The sequence below is a fragment of the Heterodontus francisci genome, chromosome 2, assembly GCF_036365525.1.
Source record: "Heterodontus francisci isolate sHetFra1 chromosome 2, sHetFra1.hap1, whole genome shotgun sequence".
Lineage (NCBI taxonomy): Eukaryota > Metazoa > Chordata > Chondrichthyes > Heterodontiformes > Heterodontidae > Heterodontus > Heterodontus francisci.
The window spans coordinates 52,876,223-52,894,464 of NC_090372.1; the positions used below are offsets into that span (position 1 = coordinate 52,876,223).

Genomic DNA, 18,242 nt, shown 5'->3' on the forward strand with positions numbered 1-18,242 from the left:
ACCTTTTAGTCTTCCTGCCCAGTCTACTGGGGCCAAATCTGTCCTCATGCCTATGTAATTACCTTTGTTTTACTCCAGAACCCTAGTTTGGGACTCCAGTTTCTTGCCCTCAAACTGACTTTGAAATTCTATCATGATCACTCTTCCCTAGAGGATCCTTAACAATTAGATCATTAATTAATACCACCTCATTACATTATACCAAATCGAGAATAGCTTGCTCCCTGGTTGATTCCACAACATATTTCTCCAAAAAACAATCTCTAATACATTCAATGAACTCTCCCCCGAGGCTGCCCTTGCCAATTTGATTAATCCAGTCTATATGCATATTAAAATCACCCATGATTATTGTCGTACCTTTCTTACAAGCCCCCAGTATTTCCTGGTTTATACTGTGCCCCACTGCGGAACAACTGTTTGGGGACCTATAGATTACTCCCACCAGGGACCTCTTTCCCTTGCTACTTCTTATCTCTAAACAGACTGATTCTACATCTTGATCTCCAGTGCCTATATCATTTCTCACTACAGCATTGATCTCTTCCTTTACTAACCCCAATGGTGTAAGCTTCCTTACCTTGTGCACTGAACACAATCTTGTGGTCGTTAACACCCTTTGTGCCAAAAAAGCCATTTCAAGGCATCTTGGCAACATCCAAGATTGAAGCACTGGCATCTAATAGACTATGTGATAGTCAGGACCAAGGATCAAAAAGATGTGCACATGACACATGCTATGGTTATGGCCGATGAATGCTGGACAGACCACTGACTTATTCGCTTGTTATTGGCACTTGAGGCAGCCCCCAAAAGGAACCGACAACTGCAACAGGGATGGAGAAAGTTTGAGCTTTCTGGCCTATCAAACAACACCAAACTTAAAGAATTTCAAGAACAAATCAATCGGAAGCTATAGGAATGGATGGCCACACCATCAAGCAACGTCCAAAATGACTGGAAATCACTGAAATCCATCAGCACTGATGCATGCCAAGACATCCTTGGACACACCACTAAAAGACACCAAGACTGGTTTGATGAGAGCAATGCAGAAATATGCAAACTAATCGATTGTAAACGGACAGCATTCCAAACCTGGCAACGGGATTCAGACTCAACAGAAAGGAAGCTCATTCACCAGAGAGCCAAAGCTGAAGTTCAAAGAAGTACTTGCGATTTGAAGAACAAGTGGTGGACAGAGAAGGCTGAGGAAATTCAACTCCTCAATGACATGCATAACACCGCGTAACCAAAGAAATCTATGGACCTTCAACAAATGGACCAACACCGGTAAGATTCCAAGATGGCAAAACTCTTCTCAAAGGCATGGATAGTATCAACACCTGCTGGAAAGAACACTTTGTAGAACTACTCAATCAGAACTCCACGGTGGACATGCAGCTGCTGAAGAACCTCCCACAACATACAATCAGAAATGAGCTGGACGATGATCCAGTGCTCGATGAAGTGATAACTGCTGTCAACCAGATGAAAAACAACAAAGCTTCTGGTACTGACAATATCCATGTAGAAGTACTGAAACATGGAGGAGGCATACTGATCTCTCTGATGCGTGTCCTATTTGTGAAGCTCTGGCAGAATGAAAAAATTCCAAGTGACCTTAGAGACGCCATGATGATCGCAATTCTTAAGAAAGGAGACAAGTCAAACTATAGTAACTACAGCAGCATAGCATTGCTCTCAGCTGTTGGCATAACCCTGGCTAGGATACTTCTTAATCGCCTTTCGACAATTACAGAGGAGGTCCTTCCAGAGGTCCAGTGCACCTTCTAACCCACCAGAGGAACAGCCTACTATCCAATGGCTCCACTACAGACTCATTCCCTGTCAAAACAGGTGTTAGACAGGGGTGTGTCATTTGCACCAACACTATTCTTAATCTTGTTTGCAGCAATGCTGCAGCTTACTACTGACAGGCTCCTCCCAGGTGTGCTAATAACTTATTGTACTGATGGTAAACTTTTCAATCTCAACTGGCTGAAGGCCAAAACCAAGAAAACAATCACTTCTGTAACAGAATTACAATATGCTGACAACGCATAAGTTAGTGCTCACTCTGAAGAAGAACTACAAATGATAATTGACACATTCACTGAAGCTTATGAGAGCATAAGACCTGCCATGAACACCAGGAAGACCAAAGTCCTCTACCAACCCACACCAAATGTATCAAATCCAACATCTTCAACTGAAATTCATGGTGAATTATTGGAAAATGCCCTTCACTTCCCATATCTTGGAAGCTATCTATCCCAAAAAACTGACATTGATGAAAAGGTACACCACCAAATTCAATGTGCTAGGTAAATTACTCAAGTTTTTGAGAATTGTGATATCAGACCCGACACTAAACTCAGTCTATCGGCAGTGGTTTTTCCCATTGCTTCTCATTAGCTAATTGTACAAGAACTTGGGGACACAGATTTGAGGTTTTGGGCAAGAGATACAGTGGGGCTGTGAAGAGTGGCAATGACCTTGAACTCACTCCCTACGAGGGTGGTGGAAGCAGAAGGAAATTGGATAAGCACTGGTGTGAAATAAACTTGCAGGGCTTTTGGGATAAAGCAGGGGAATGGGACTGATTTGGATTGCTCTACAGAGAGCAGGTATGGACTCGATGGGCTGATGGCCTCATTCTGTGTTATAATAACTATGATTTTATGGCTCTTGCATCAATGGAGCAGAGTAGTTCTGGCAAAGCTAAGCATTGGTGAAAAGTCTATTAACTGAATAGATGTCGCATGCTAATTGATGAGTCCTTCCAGCACGATATTGATAAATTAGATGTATTAGAACGGACGGATGCCATCAAGAAGAGGCTGATAGAGTGGTAATTGATCTGCCTATATTTGCCCTTGTTTGTGAATAGGCTTTATGTGGGCAAACCTCCACATTGTGGAATCAATACTAGTATCATACTGTAAACATTACTGCACTGATGGTAAACTCGTCAACCTCAACTGGCTGAAGGCCAAAACCAAGAAAACAATCACTTCTGTAACAGAACTACAATACTGTAAACATTAGCCTGGGGAAGAGCTAGCTTTTGATAAATCCTGAGCAGTACAGCCTGGATATTGTCAGGACCCAAAGCCTTTGTTGTGTCCAGTGTGCTGAACTGCTTCTTAATGTAATCTGTAGTGAACTGTTTTAGCTGGACACTGGAATTTCAGATGGTAGATTCCTTGGAAGGGGTCAAGTAGCATCATGCACTCAACACTTTTGACTGAAGACACTTGCAAACATCCCATGTGCTGGGCTCCACCGTGGTTGAGACTGGGAAATGTACAGTGTCTCTTCCTGTTAGTGCCCAGCCAGGTAACTATCATTCTTGACTGGAGATGGTAGGACTGGAAAATTGTTCTGATTTGTTGGCTGCGGGATCACATAATTCTTCTTTTGGCGGTGAGCATGCAAATGACATTCAACATACAGGAGGACTGATTCATGAATTACAGAGATCAGTATGCTATGATCAGCAGGAGGTTTGCCTGACCTTGTTTGATCTGAAGCCGTGAGACATCACGGGATGCAGAGTAATTGTTGAGAGCTTCCAGAACATCTCCCACTCAACAGTATACCACTGAGTCCCCACCTTTCTGGTCTGCTAGAAGGACAGGACAAAGCCAAGGATGGGTATGTTGTCAATGTTTGGAATCATGAAGAATAAATTAAAATGGTCATAGAGTGATCATAGAGTTTCACATACACTACCAGTTTTACATAGGCGCCAAATTTGTATAGTGTTAGTTGAGAAGTCAACAGATGTTTTTGCAAATGGAAAGCTGTTTCCAGTGGCTTTCCACAGGTCTCAGTATTGGGTCCATTGCTGTTTGTGGTATCTATTAATAATTTGGACTTAAATATGGGAGGCATGATTGGGAAATTTTCTGATGACACAAAAATTGGCCGTGTAATTGATAGTGAAGAGGATAGCCGTAGACTCCAGAAAGATATCAATGGTTTGGTTGAGTGGGCAGAAAAGTGGCAAATGGAATTCAATCCAGATAAGTGTGAGGTAATGCATTTGGGGAGGGCAAATAAAGTGAGGGAATACATAATAAATGGGAGGACATTGAGAGGGGTAGAAGAAAGGAGAGACCTTGGAGTGCATGTCCATAGGTCCCTGAAGGTGGCAGGACAGGTGAAGAAGGCATATGGAATGCATTCCTTTATTGGCTGAGGTATAGAATTCAAAAGCAGGGATGTAATTATGGAACTGTATAAAACACTGGTTAGCCCACAGCTGGAGTATTGCATACAGTTCTGGTCGCCACATTACAGAAAGGACATAATTGCTCGAGGGAGAGTACAGAGGAGACTTACAAGAATGTTGCCAGGGCTCAAAAGTTGCATCTATGAGGAAAGATTGGATAAACTAGGGTTGTTTTCCTTAGAACAGAGGAAGCTGAGGGGTGATTTAATTGAACTGTACAAAATTAGGAGGGGCCTAGATAGAGTAGGCAGGAAGGACCTGTTTCCCCTAGCAGAGAGGTCAATTACCAGGGGGCACAAATTTAAGGTGATTGGTAGAAGAATTAGAGGGCACATGAGGAAAAACCTTTTCACCCAGAGGGTGGTGGGCATCTGAAATTCACTGCCAGGAACGGTGGTGGAGGCAGAAACCCTCAATTCTTTTAAAAAGTACCAGGACATGAACCTGAAGTGCTGTAGCCGGCAAGGCTATGGACCAGGTGCTGGAAGGTGGGATTAGATTGGGCTGCTAATTTTTTTCAGCTGGCATGGACATGACGGGCTGAATGGCCTCCTTCTGTGCCATAATTTTTCTATGGTTCTATGGAGTGTTCAGACCCAAATGATTCTGGAGCAAAGTGGAATGAAACTCTCTCCACCAGGTAGTTTTTCAGTGTCAGATGGGGCCCTGATCTGGATTCAAGCTGCATTCACATGAAAATTGCAGCAATGGTGCAAATTAAGACCAGTTCATATTATGCAAATACAGCCTTTGACCTACATCTGCTGATACAACAGGGTAAAATTTTGTCTTGGGTGGCAGCTTGAAATGAACAATAGCAGATTGGCAGTGTCTATTCCATGCCACTGATTTTGCACTCCTATCCAGGAGAAATTTCTACCTAACTCGATCCTGAGTCACATTTGAACTATCCACCACTTACAGAGTGGACTCAAGCCTTATGTATAGCTGGTTCAATACTAGTGTTGATATTGCACATCACCCTGCTCTCTAACTTGTGCGCTGCGTCAAGAAGAATCAGGATGTTGTAAAATAACTTCTTTTGAATTATTGTTATTCTAAATGATGAAAATGGATTATGCATAATAAGCAGAAAGTAGTATATGTTCAATTTTCTCAGTGCACATTTTAAAAGGTTCAGTGGGATTCCAGCCCAGAACCTTCCTCACAGTAGTGTCACAACTCCTAGCTTTTGCCTTTTACATAAGGATTTCTTATTCAATAAACAGTAGATGCAATTAACATAACATCATAAGCAACTTATTTTATCATGCTATAATATGGAGGTGCCGTCATTTAGATGAGACATTAAACCAAGGCCCCATCTGTGCTCTCAGGTGGATGTAAAAGATCCGACTGCACTATTCCGAAGAAATGTAGGGGAGTTATACCTGGCCAATATTTAACCCCTCAATCAACATCACAAAAACAATTATCTGGTCAATATCACATTTCTGCTTGTGGGAACTTGCTGTGCACAAGCTGACTGCCGCTTTTCCTACATTACAATAGTGACTACACTTCGAAAACTACTTAATTGGCTGTAAAGCACTTTGAGAGGTCCTGTGGTTATGGAAGCCGCTATATAAATGCAAGTTTTTTTCATACTATTTCCATTGAATCATTTGTTTAATCTGGAAGTTCATCTACATTAAGTCATTTGTTTTGGGAACAATAGACTACTTTCAAAGTAATTTTCATGAGCCACCTAGACATTATAAGGTTAAAGGAAGAGGCTAGTAACTAGGGTTTTTAACAAAACCCACAGATCCTAAATTTATGGAATATTTCAGATGGCACTGATGAGATTAAATACATCTGTGAATTGGAACATGTATAGACTTTAAAGTCTACGGTGAAATCTCACTATGTGTTATTACTAATATATTGCCATGCAATGCTGTTGTTAAAATAGTGCACAAAGTAAGTTCATATAAACACAATACTAATAATACTGTTGTCTGTGACTTAAGCTAACCACGTATATTGTCGACATCTCAGGATGCCCTGAATTTTCTTTTCTACTCACTGATCTATTTATCTTGACAACAAAGAATTGAAAATCTGAAATCTCAGTACTGAAGAAGTCACTTGGCCCATCATCCCTCCCTTAAATGGCATTTCTGTACTCCAGTCGAATGTCCTTGGTTTATCTCGGTAGCTTTTAAAAGAAGGAATTTGCATTTCTAGGGCGGAATTTAATGTGGCTATTTAATGCAGGTATGGTGGCATGGGGGCACAGAGAATCATTTTGGAACCGTCTGCCCAGAAATCCAGATTTTGTCAGCAGTGGGACAGCACCAAGGTGGCAATGTTGCCCCTACATGACGAGAATCTGTATTAAATTGCTGAGATGATGTTTATAATGCATTTACATATCATTATTTGCGATTTAATGGTTAACTCCGGATTTAGTGGATGATGGGTGGCACTCACATGCCTTTGGGTTTACAACCGTTAAAACTTGGCAGCACCGAGGCGAGAGGCTTCAGTGCCTCGACAGGGAGGGAGACCTAGGCATTGCTGTATAGGTGAAGAGTGGGATTAGCAGGCTACTGTCAGACTGTGTTACCGTCTGCTCTGAAAGTGGTCTCGGAGTCGCGGGGGCTCTATCAAGGGGCCCGGGGTGCTGTGTGCTCTGCAAGGGGGCTCAGGGGCTCAGCAAGGGGTCTCGGGGGCTCGGCGAGGGGGTTCCATGTTTTGTGGGCTCTGTAAGCTGTAAGGCTCTGTAAGGGAGCTCGGGGTGTTGTGTGCCCTGCAAGGGGGCTTGGGGTCTCGGAGGCTCAACAAGGGGTCTCAGGGTCTCGGGGACTCTGCAAGGGGGCTCGGAGTCTCGGGGGCCTGAAATGGGTTACCAAACTGCTGTGTGATGTGTTTGTTCACATATGCAGCTGGAAGAGAAGATTGGCTATCTGCAAGGTTGGGTTTGTGAAAAGATCTGTTGTCAAGGCAGGGTCATTTCTGCATCGACAGCACCCTGTAGACTCACAGGTCACCTGGCATGGGTCTCATACACCCTATCTTTTTGGACCCCCATGGCGTGATGCGGTGTGTCCGACAGAGGGAGGGCCAACAGGCCTCTGCGCCTGTCCGTGAAGCTCCACGATGACAGTAGCAGCAGCTGGCCATCAAGGCTCCAACGGACCAGCCAGCTGCCTTCATCAACAGGAAGGGCTTCCATTCAATCAATGTTCAACTGTTCTGTGACTACCAAAAGCATTTCCTGCAAGCCTCTGCCCGCTTCCCGGGAGGAAGCCACGATGGCTACATACTTTGACAGTTCCAGATGACACTTTTAAGGCCCTCCACTCGCCTTCAGGGATGGATTCTCGGGGACAGGGGCTACCCATTGAAGACTTGGCTTCTCACGCCTGTGAGGAACCCTCGCACTGCAGTGGAGGAGAGGTACAACACTTGCCATGGCTCCACCCGAGTGACCATCAAACAGGCCATTGGCCTACTGAAGATGAGATTCCAGTGCCTCGATCAATCCAGTGGAACCCTGCAATATAATCCTGTGAAGGTCTCGCGCATCTTGGTGGTCTGCTGTACTCTGTAAAATCTAGCCCTGCAGAGGGGGGAGGCCTTACATGAAGCTGAGCTGCCTGAGCAACACCTCTCCATGGATGAGGAGGATGCAGAGGAGGGAGAGGAGCAAGCAGCACTGGATACTGAAGCTGTTGCACCGGAGGCCAGGCAGATTGAGTGAAATGCCAAGGAGGCAAGAGAAACCTCAGCTTCCAGGCACCCTGAAATCCACTCAGAGAATCCAATAAAGACTCACTTTAGCGCATGTATTCGGTTGCTTCCTTTCCATTTGTGTTTCCAAAATGTTGCCCGCCTATGGGAGAACATATGTTAATGAGGGCTATGGGCACATTGGCATTGCATTAAGGAGGAACTGGGAAGTCAGCAGCTCACAATAAAGGCATCATGGAAAAAGGCTTTCAGACAATGATCATTAATGATTATAACAAAAGAACTTTTAATTATCAATAAATTGCATATGTTCTACATCCATGAGTCCCCAAGTGAGGCTAGGTGGATTTCTTAATACGCTTCTGAGTGTTCCTACATGGTGTGACCCTGCGACAGCAGCTAGACTGGAGGCAGGCTGCTGACCAGTCTGCCCCTTGGCCTGAGATGACTTCAATGGGCGTCCTCTGGTGCCTGAGGCCTGGAGGGTCCCAACTGACTGAGGGTTTCAGGAACAGATGCATGACTCTCCACAGGCCTCGCGGCTGCTGGAGCTGGGCTCACTGGGAGAGGGGCTGAGGAGCTGTGTCCATACTTGGAGTGCCCTGACGGGAGCCCCTAGCTGTGGAGGTCAGCCTCTCCTCCTCCCTTTCAAGATTCACTTGAATCTCCCTGCTCAGCAGAGAAGGATGAGGACAGGAGATGTCTCCAGGCTCCTGTTGCTTCTCTCGCTTTGCCACTGCTGTGTTGAGCTCCTGGCCAAGGCGATGGTAAGCAGCTGTGTGCCTATCTGCAATCCGGCTCTCCATGAGGGTCGCTAACCTCTCAATGAAGGAAGCCATGTGCTTGCATGCCTGGGACATGGTAGCACTCATGGCATGGATAGACTCCTCTATTGTGTGTTGAATGCTCAGCATAGCCTCTGGCATCTTCGCCAGATGTTGCCTTTACCCCTCTCTGCAACTCCAGCATGCCCTGTGCTATCGACAGCAAAGGCTTGTCATCATCCTGGGGCTCAGCATGGGCCTGGCTACCCATAGTCCTCTGACTGTCAGTGGTCTTGGCTGTCTCTGCCTCAGCCAGCTGCTTGGATGGGTATGTGGTGTTCTCATTAGCTTGTGACCCTGATTCTACAGCCGAACGCAAACCCACCGAGGTGAAAGTATCTGCACTGGTGGATGGTGCAGGAGAGTCATGGGACGATGCATTTTCTGACTGCTCCTCCTTCTTAGAGGTGGAATTTTGTCCCCCTTCCACTCGGTCTCCAGCGGATGCCGACCTGTATGAGAGAGCGCAAATCTGTGCGGGTTAGGATGAGTAGATCTGGCCATGCCAACCATGCGTGATGTGGGTCTACAGAATTCAACTGTATGTTGATGGGAGTTAATCCTCACTCTCTTCTGTGGAGACTCAAGACTTGCCATCCGCTATGGAGCGGCTGCCCTGGGTCCCCACCAGTTCGAGTGCCTCCTCCTCCACCATGGAGAGGAGGCCTAATGTTAGGGATCCCTCTGTCAGTCTGTTGCGTCTCCCTCATGCTGTGGACTCTCTTGTCCTGCAATATGTAAAACGGTCGCCTGCTGACTGATTGTGGTGGGCCGGCTGTCCACGTCACATTCGGCAATGGCGCCCATTTCCGGGGGCAGGCTCACTAAATTCAGCCCCATGGTGGTTCTTTTTGCTTAAATCTGGAATCGTCGATGCAACTCTTCTGTATGTTCCCGCATTGTCTGTGTGGTTTGCCTTCTCGTAAACCCTTTTTTTTCTTAAAATGGCTAGTATGTTCAGGTTTGCACCCCTTTTAATAAGTAATTTATGGCTGCATCACATTTCTTTTTCTTATTTCTATGTAGCTTTTTTATTCTTCTTTGTTCCAGCCCAGGTTTTCTCCCTATACCAGTCCACGTTTTCTCTCTGATCTAGTCCTGGTTTTCTCTCATCGTTTTCTCCTTCAGTGTCCCCATTCCTTGGATTCTTCTGTGCCTTGTCTTTTTTTTTCTATTTTTCTCCTCATCGTTAGAAAATGTAATGTTGTGCTGCGTTTCTTTTCATGTAGAGCTGGGTCTTCTTAAGGATAGACACAGGCTTGACATTCACATTCAACACAACACTCTATTACCTTAATTATTTACATTGTATGAGCTCTACACATTACTCAGGTCCAGGTCTTGTCCATGCTGCTGTGTGTGCTCCGTTTGCAGGCCGCGTACTCAGTGTCTCCTTTCAAGATGGTGTCTCCTGCAGCTCACCACCACCTTCTCAAGGGCAGTTAGGGATGAGCAATAAATGCTGGCCTAGCCAGCAACACCCACATCCCATGAACAAATAGAAAAAATATATATACACACATATATATTTGCATATGGTGATGTCATCTGTTACATCAGTGACCTGGTCTCTTAAGGGTAAGGTTACTTAAAGGTGAGGTCACCACTACACTACATTACAAGAGTCATAGTCATAAGAGTCATTACGGCACAGAAGAAGGGTATTCGGCCCATCAAGTCCATACTGGCTCTCTGTCGAGCAATCCAATCAATCCCATTTCTCCACTCTATCCTCAAAGCCCTGCGAATTTAATTCCCTCAAGCACCCATCCAATTTCATTTTGAAGTCATTCATTGTCTCTGCATCCACCATCCTCATAGGTAGTAAGTTTCTGGACATTACAACTCACTGCATAAACAAGTTCTTCCTCACATCCCCCCTGCATCTCTTGCCTAGAACATTAAATCTGTGTGCCCTAGTCCTTGAATGATTGGCTAATTGGAACAGCTTTTCTTTGTCTACCTTATCTGAACCTGTCATAATCTTGTAATCTCCTATGAATTCTCCCCTCAATCTCCTTTGCTCCAAGGAGAACAACCCCAGGTTCCCCAACCCGACCTTGTAGCTAAAATCTCTCATCCCTGGAACCATTCTGGTAAATCTCTGCATCCTCTCAAGGACCCTTGTATCCTTCCTAAAGTGTAGTGACTAGAATTGGACGCAATACTCTAGTTGTGGCCTAGCCAGAGCTTTATAAAGGTTTAGCGTAACATCCCTGCTTTTGTACTCAATCCTCTATTTATGAAGCCCATGAACCCATATACTTTGCTAACTACTCTCTCAATATGTCCTGCCACCTTCAAAGATCTATGCACATGAACCCCCAGGTCCCTCTGTTCCTGTATACCCTTTAGAACTGTGCCATTTAGTCTATATTGATTCACCCTATCCCTGCTGCCAAAATGCATCACCTCTACATTAAACTGCCACTTGTCTGCCCATTCTACTGGTCTATCTATGTTCTGTTACAGTTGATTGGTATCCTAACTGTCTGCCACACCTCCAAGCTTGGTACCATCAGCAGAGTTTGAAATTTTGCTCTGTATTCCAATATCCACGACAGTTATGAATATCAAAAAAACAGTGGGCTGAGCACTGAACTTTGGGGAATGCCATCGACTAAAATTCTCCAGTCTGAAAAACAGCCATTTACCACTTCTCGCTGTTTTCTGTCCTAAAGCCAATTTTTTATTCAAGCTGATACTGACCCCCTATTCCATGAGCCTTAATTTTGTACACCAGCCTTTTATGTGATACTTTGACAAACTCTTAAAATCCATTTCGACAATATCCATTTATTTCCCTTCATCAACCTTCTCTGTTACTTCATCAAAAAATTCAATTAGATTTGCTAGCACAATCTGCCTTTTACAAATCTGTGCTGGCTCTCCTTAATTAACTCAAACCTCTGATTATTGTTTCAAAAATCTCATCCATCACTGATGTTAAACTGGTACTACTTACTAGAAATGTTCTTATACCCTTTCTTGAATAAAGTTGTCACATTTTCTACTCTCCAATCCTCTGTCGTCTCCCCTGGATCTAGAGAAGATTAGAAGATTATGGCAACCGGGGTTGCAAGTCATTCAGATCAGGTGATTAATCCACTCTAATTATAGCCAACCTTTCCAGTACATTGTGTCTATCAATTTTCACCCCTTCCATTACCTCTACCACCGCTGCCTCTACTGATATTTTGTCAGCATTCTCTTCCTTAGTTGTTCATCCTTTGAGACGAAGCAGACCATGTCCATCATCTGGCTAGTTTCATAGTGTTCCGATGGGTACGCAGGTGACTTCTAAGGCTGATCTGCACCTGGAAGGTTCTGTTGCAATAAGGGCAGGACACTACAGACGATTGAGTTTTGGATGAGCTGCTAGGTCAGGGTTTCCTCTCCTTGTGTTATCTTACTGCCTCTGATTTGCATTTGCTTTCAAAGGAGGCTGTAGCCTTTTTTATTTCATTGTGCCAGGTGCTGTGATCCTGGGCAATCTTCTCCCAGGACTTGGAGATGATATGAAAATTCCTAAGTGAAACCTTCAGAGTGTCCTTGTAGTGCTTCCTTTGACCGCCATGAGAGCACACCCCAGACTCAAGCTCTCCGTAGAAGATCCACTTTGGTAAGCGAGTGTCAGGCATTCTGGCTACATGCCCAGCCCAACTCAGTTGTAACTGCCTCAGTGTGGTGTGGATGCCAGCCTGGGTGAGCACCTCAGTATTTTGTCCTGCCATCTGATGTTCAGAAGCTTCTGAAGGCGGCTCAAGTAAAAGTGGTTGAGCTTCTTGGCATGATGCTGGTACACAGTCTAAGTCTCACATGCATACAGCAGCAGTGGACAGGACTATTGCTCTATCGACTTTCAATTTGGGAGGCAGACTTACTCCTTGTCATTTCTAGACTGCCAGTTCTTGCATGTGTATCGTCATCGATATGGACAGCTCGAGAGAATATGTTGCTGAGATAAGTGAACTTATCTGTTGTTGACAGATTCTGATCATGTACTGAAAGCTTGGGCTCATGATAGGGCTTTCCTGGAGCAGGCTGGCACATTACTTCAGTTTTCTTTGTGTTGATCGAAGTTGTCGCATGCAATGGAAAACAAGCCCATGCAACATTGCATATCCAGCTCTGAAATGGCAACTAGTGCACCGTCATTGGCAAACAAGAAATCACGAAGTATGTCCTTGGGAATCCAAGGTCTCTGAGGACATATTCCTTAGTAAACACTGGCACTAAGTACTCCTTGCCCTGTACCTTAAGCAAATAGCAATCTCTTTGTTCCCAATAGGCTCCACCATCTTACTACTAGCTTACTATTAACATGCCGGTAGAAGATTTTTAGATTACCTTTTATGTTAACTGCCATTTTATTCTCATATTCTCTCTTTGCCAGTCTTATTTTCCTCTTCAGCTCCCCTCAGCTTATTGTCTTTGGGCTGGTTCTCGCTTGAAGAATTCACCTGACATGCATCATACACCCTCTTTTTTAGTTTCATTATATTCTCTATCTCCTTGGTCATGCCCTGGCTTTGGTTCTGTTACCTTTCATCCTTGTTGGAATGTACCGCGCCTGCACCTGAAACATCTCCTCCTTAAAGAGCACCCATTGTTCCGTTATAGTTTTTCCTGCCAATCCCACCTCATTCCCCAGCACCAGATCCAGCAGTGCCTCCTTCCTAGTTGGACCAAGAACATACTGGTCAAGGAAGTTCTTCTGAACATATTTCAGCAATTCTTCCCCCTCATTACCCTTTACTCCAGCATAATCCTTATCGATATTTGGGTAATTAAAGTCCCCCAAAATCACCACACTACAGTTCTTGGACATCTCTGTGATTTCCCTGCGGTTTTGCTCCCCTATCTCATTATCTGGAGGTCTATAGAATATCCTAGTACCGTGATCATCCCCTTTTTGCTTCTCAACTCTCTAACCAACTGGATTCTGTCTTTGCCCCCTCAAAGACATCCTCCCTTTCCAACACTACAATTTCTTCCCTTATCAGTACTGCCACACCATTTCTCTTTTTGCCTTCTCTATCTTGCCTAAACACTTTGTTTCCTTGAATATTGAGCATCCAGTCCTCAAAATTTTTAAGCTCCGTTTCCGTTACCTCCACTACACCATATTTCCACAAGGCTAATTGTTCTTGTAGCTCACCAACCTTATTCACCACACTTTCTGCATTTACATACATACATTGTAAACCTGTCTTTGTAAACCTCATAGTCCTTCTTAGTCTGCTCCTATTTAATATGGTACTACTTCCTCTCTAGTACTATCCAACACTCTCACTCCTTAATGCGCCTTATTCCTCTTTTCTACTTCTATATGTTGGTGTCTATCCTCCTGCCAATTTATTTTAAGCTCTCCCCAACCACACTAGTGCACTTCCCTGTGAGGATATTGGTCGCAGTCCTACTGAGGTGCAACCTATCTCTTTTGAATAGGTGTCTCCTGTCGTCGAACTGGTTGTAATGTCCCAAGAATCTGAAGCCTTCCTTCATGCACCATGCCTCAAGCATTGATTCTCCCTAGCTTCCTATTTCTACTTTTGCTCACGCATAGCACTGGCAGTAATCCAGAGATTACTACATTCGAGATCCTACTTCTTAATCTCCTCCCTGGCTCCTGAAAATTTAACCATAGGACCTCAATACCTGCTCTCTGCATGTCATCAGTACCCATATGTACCCAACTTCCGGCTCACTCCCTTTCCCCTGCAGAATATTCTGCACCGTCTCCATGATGTCCTTTACCCAGGGAGGCAACACACCATGAGGAACTCACGATGATGGTTACAGAAATGCTTGTCTGTCCCCTGAACTATAGAACCTCTGCTTTTCTACCCTTTGCTGTTCCTTCCTGGCCATTGTCTGGACTGCACTCCATCAAGGTGTCGTCACTGCCAACAGTCTTCAAAGCTCTACCAAAGGCTCCTGCACCTCCTGCATCTTCCTACTGTTCCGGATGGCCACCCATCTACTATCCTGAACTCTCACTGCCTCTGGATAACCACCTCCTGGAATCTCTTATCCTCTCTGATGCTCAGCAGTGACTCCAGCTGCCCCTCAAGCTTGAAAATCCTGAGCTCAAAGCTCAAGCCGCTGGAGACGCTTCCTATACACGTGGTCATCAATACACATGAAGCATCCTGAAGTTCACACATAGCACAGGAATTGCAAGCATCAGGTCTCAGCTGCCCATCCAAGATCAAAAAAAAATCTATTCTCTCTTTTAGAATCTAGTTAGTACCTTGTTTAAACTATTAATTTTAATTAATGCCTCTTGACCTGCTCTGTGCTAATACTAATTCCCTTACCCTGATTGAAATGCTATTAGTTTAACTAGCTAAGCTATATATTTAATACAGTATTTTGTAGTTTCCTAGTCCTAGGTTAAACCAATGCTCTAGTTAAAAACTAAATTAATTTTTACCAACCAACTTGCTGTCCTCAGACATCACTCCTTGCTGTTTTTGGAAAAACACCGATCAGATCCATGCTGTTCCCCTGCTCTCTTTTTTTTATCCTCTGCATTTCAGGGAACAGGAGCAATACCCACCAATAACTTTACAACAACTAGTACGCTGTACTGAGAGAACCTGTATGATCAGACTGTCTCAGTTTGAGAGTAATCTTGGCCTTGCACGGCATCCAAATGACTTCAGAGTCAATTAATTACTTTTGAAGTGTAATTACTGTTGTTATGTAGATAAATGCAGCAGTCAATTTGTTCAAAGCAATTTCCAAAGACAACAATGAGCTAAATGATCAGATAATCTATTTTTGGGGGTTGAAGAATAAATGTTAGTCAGGACGCATAGGAATTCGAGAAGGCCATTCAGCCCCTCAAGCTTGTTAGAATTAAAATGCTGCATTCTATTGTGTAATGGGGTTTCTGGTGGCAGGCCAGAAGGCTGGAGGAGACCCATGCTTGGGCCTCCATCAGACCCTCAAAGCTATTGCACGGTGAGCAGGCAATTTACTGCCCACAGTCGGGGATGCTATTCCTTTGAGGGACGAGATCCTACCTTCAGAGCTGTCGGCCAATTGGAAGGCTGGCAGCTCTGTAGTACCAACAGGAAGTGGGGTTAGTGAGGGTGGGGTTGTCTTCCTGGGGTTGGGGGGGCATGGCAATCCCCACTGGGAGGGCCCACCAGGGGCCCTGGATTGCCCCTAAAGGAAAGACTCCCACCACTCTGCTAGGAGACCACCAGGCTTTACCTCGCAGCATCTTCCTGCAGCAGTGGGACTCCGATCTCTCCACATGGAACTCCCTCATCCCTGATATCATCCTGGCAAACCTTTTGACAATGGGGTGTTCAGAATTGGACACAATATGTAAGCTGTGGCCTAACCAAGGATTTGGAAAAGTTTAGAATGACTTCCTTGTTTTTGTATTCAATGGCCCTATTTGCAAAGCTAAGCATCCCATTCTTTCTTAACCATCTCTCAACTTGCCCTGCCACCTTCAAAGATTTGTGAATTTGCACTGTCAGATCCCTCTGATCTTGTCCTCCTCAAGTCAGCTACTATCATGCTCACTACTTACTCTGTTGCCATGTTTTGTGTCATCCGCAAACTTCAAAATTAAACTCTCTATGCCTATATGTGCATCATTTATGCATATGACTATTCTCCCATTCAGTTAGGTCTGCACCTCAAATTAATTATCTACCTTTACACTAGATCCCTTGATAACCTTACCTAATAATTTTTCAATCTCAATCTTGAAAATTTCAATTGATCCTGCATCCACAACCTTTTGGTATCGATTTTCACACCCTTTGTGTGAAAAAGTGCTTCCTGCTTTTACTCCTAAATAGCCTAACTTCCCTGCTGTTCTTCAAATAATGGCATGGAATCTTTTTTTAACTGTCTCATCTAAAAGACATTGTAGCATTCTCTCAGTACTGTACTGAATTGTTAACATAGATTATATGCTATTTAGTGGAAATTAGAGGGGTAATCTTGGAATTTCAACCTCTAGTGAAAAGCCTCACCCTGTGGCTTTGGATAATGGAAGCTGAGACACAAGTTTGAATCTTTGATAAATGCAGCCAGTGGGCGAGGCTCTCCACTGGTAACACTAATTCAAAAATTACTTCTCAGGTGTAAATTTGAAACAACACTGAAATAGTAAGCGGGCCTTTACTGTTCCCTGTTCCTGTAATTGCAATAGTCCTAATGTGTAGTTTCATGTTTTGCAGAAAGAGTGTGTCCGAACTGTAACTCAGCACTGGAACTGATATCATGTCGAGGTCACAGTGGCTATCCAGTTACAAACTTTTGGAGACTTGATACCAAAGCCATATTTTTTCAGGTAAGTTATAATAGACACAAAGGTGTTTAATTAAATGAAAATATTAAACACATTCTTCAATCTTTTTCAAGACAAACTATCATACTATTTCTCTATCTGTCCTCTGTGCCACACTTTGCCTGAATTTTGCATTGAGAATAATAACGATGCTAACTGTGCTCACCATTATTATGGAGTAAATTGGACAGCAACTTCCGGAGTCCATATATGTGCAGTTAAATGCAGAAATCTGAAAGCTGCTGTCTGAATTACCCTGCTCCTCTACAGGCTATGCCAAGACAAAGCTTGCCAAGAGACTTAGCATTGAAATCCATGTAAGAAGGTGAAGTTGCCATACTTACCCACTAGATACCCACTAAACATGCCTAATAAAGTGAGGGATTGTGAATTAAGGTGTAAATGAATTTCTAACACTGTGATAAATCATAATTACTGCCAAACAATCTCTCTGGCACTGAAAGTTTAATTTTATACTCTCATTTCTTCAGAATTTAATTAATGTTGGATTAAACAAAAATCTTTTTCTTTCTGCCTCTGTTTTCACTCTCAATCCCATCTTTCTTTCCCTCTATTTATTTTACTTTCTGTACATGATTTTTTAATGAGTATAGAAATAGGAGGATAGAGCAGATGAATACGCGGCTGGAGAGATGGTGCAGGAGAGAAGGCTTTAGATTCCTGAGATATTGGCACTGGCTCTAGGGGAGGTGTGACTTATACAGGCTGAACAGATTGTACCTCAACGGAGCTGGAACCAATGTCCTCATGAGACAGTTTGCTAGGACCGTTGGGGGGATTAAACTAACTTGGCAGGGGGCTGGGAATCAGAATGTAGGATTAGAAAGGAGAAACAAGGTGCACAAAGGATTGGGAGAGTCAGATAGCAGTAGAATAAGAAATAGTAAGGCATTATGTGGGTTCAGACTAAGAGAGAATGCAATAAGGTCTAAATTAGGTTTACAGTGCATATACTCAAACACAAAAAGCGTAAATAAGGTTGCTGACCTGCAGTGCAGATAGGAATGTTGTGGCAGTAACGGAGACCTGGCTCATAAAAGGGCAGGACTGGGCACTAAATAGTCCTGTATACAAGGGGCAGGCTTTTCCCTGTTGGCCTCATAACCCCAATATCAGGGTCAAATCGGGGTCAGAA

General features: G+C 43.9%; 1 protein-coding gene across 1 annotated transcript in view; it reads left to right on the forward strand.

Moving 5' to 3' along the window:
* gcm2 (glial cells missing transcription factor 2) overlaps positions 1–18,242 on the forward strand; it is a 74,339-nt gene that overhangs the window by 12,582 nt on the left and 43,515 nt on the right. Inside the window, exon 3 of the mRNA XM_068050363.1 lies at positions 16,977–17,089. Within this exon, the coding sequence (XP_067906464.1) occupies positions 16,977–17,089 (113 nt within the window). The remainder of the gene's footprint in view (positions 1–16,976; positions 17,090–18,242) is intronic.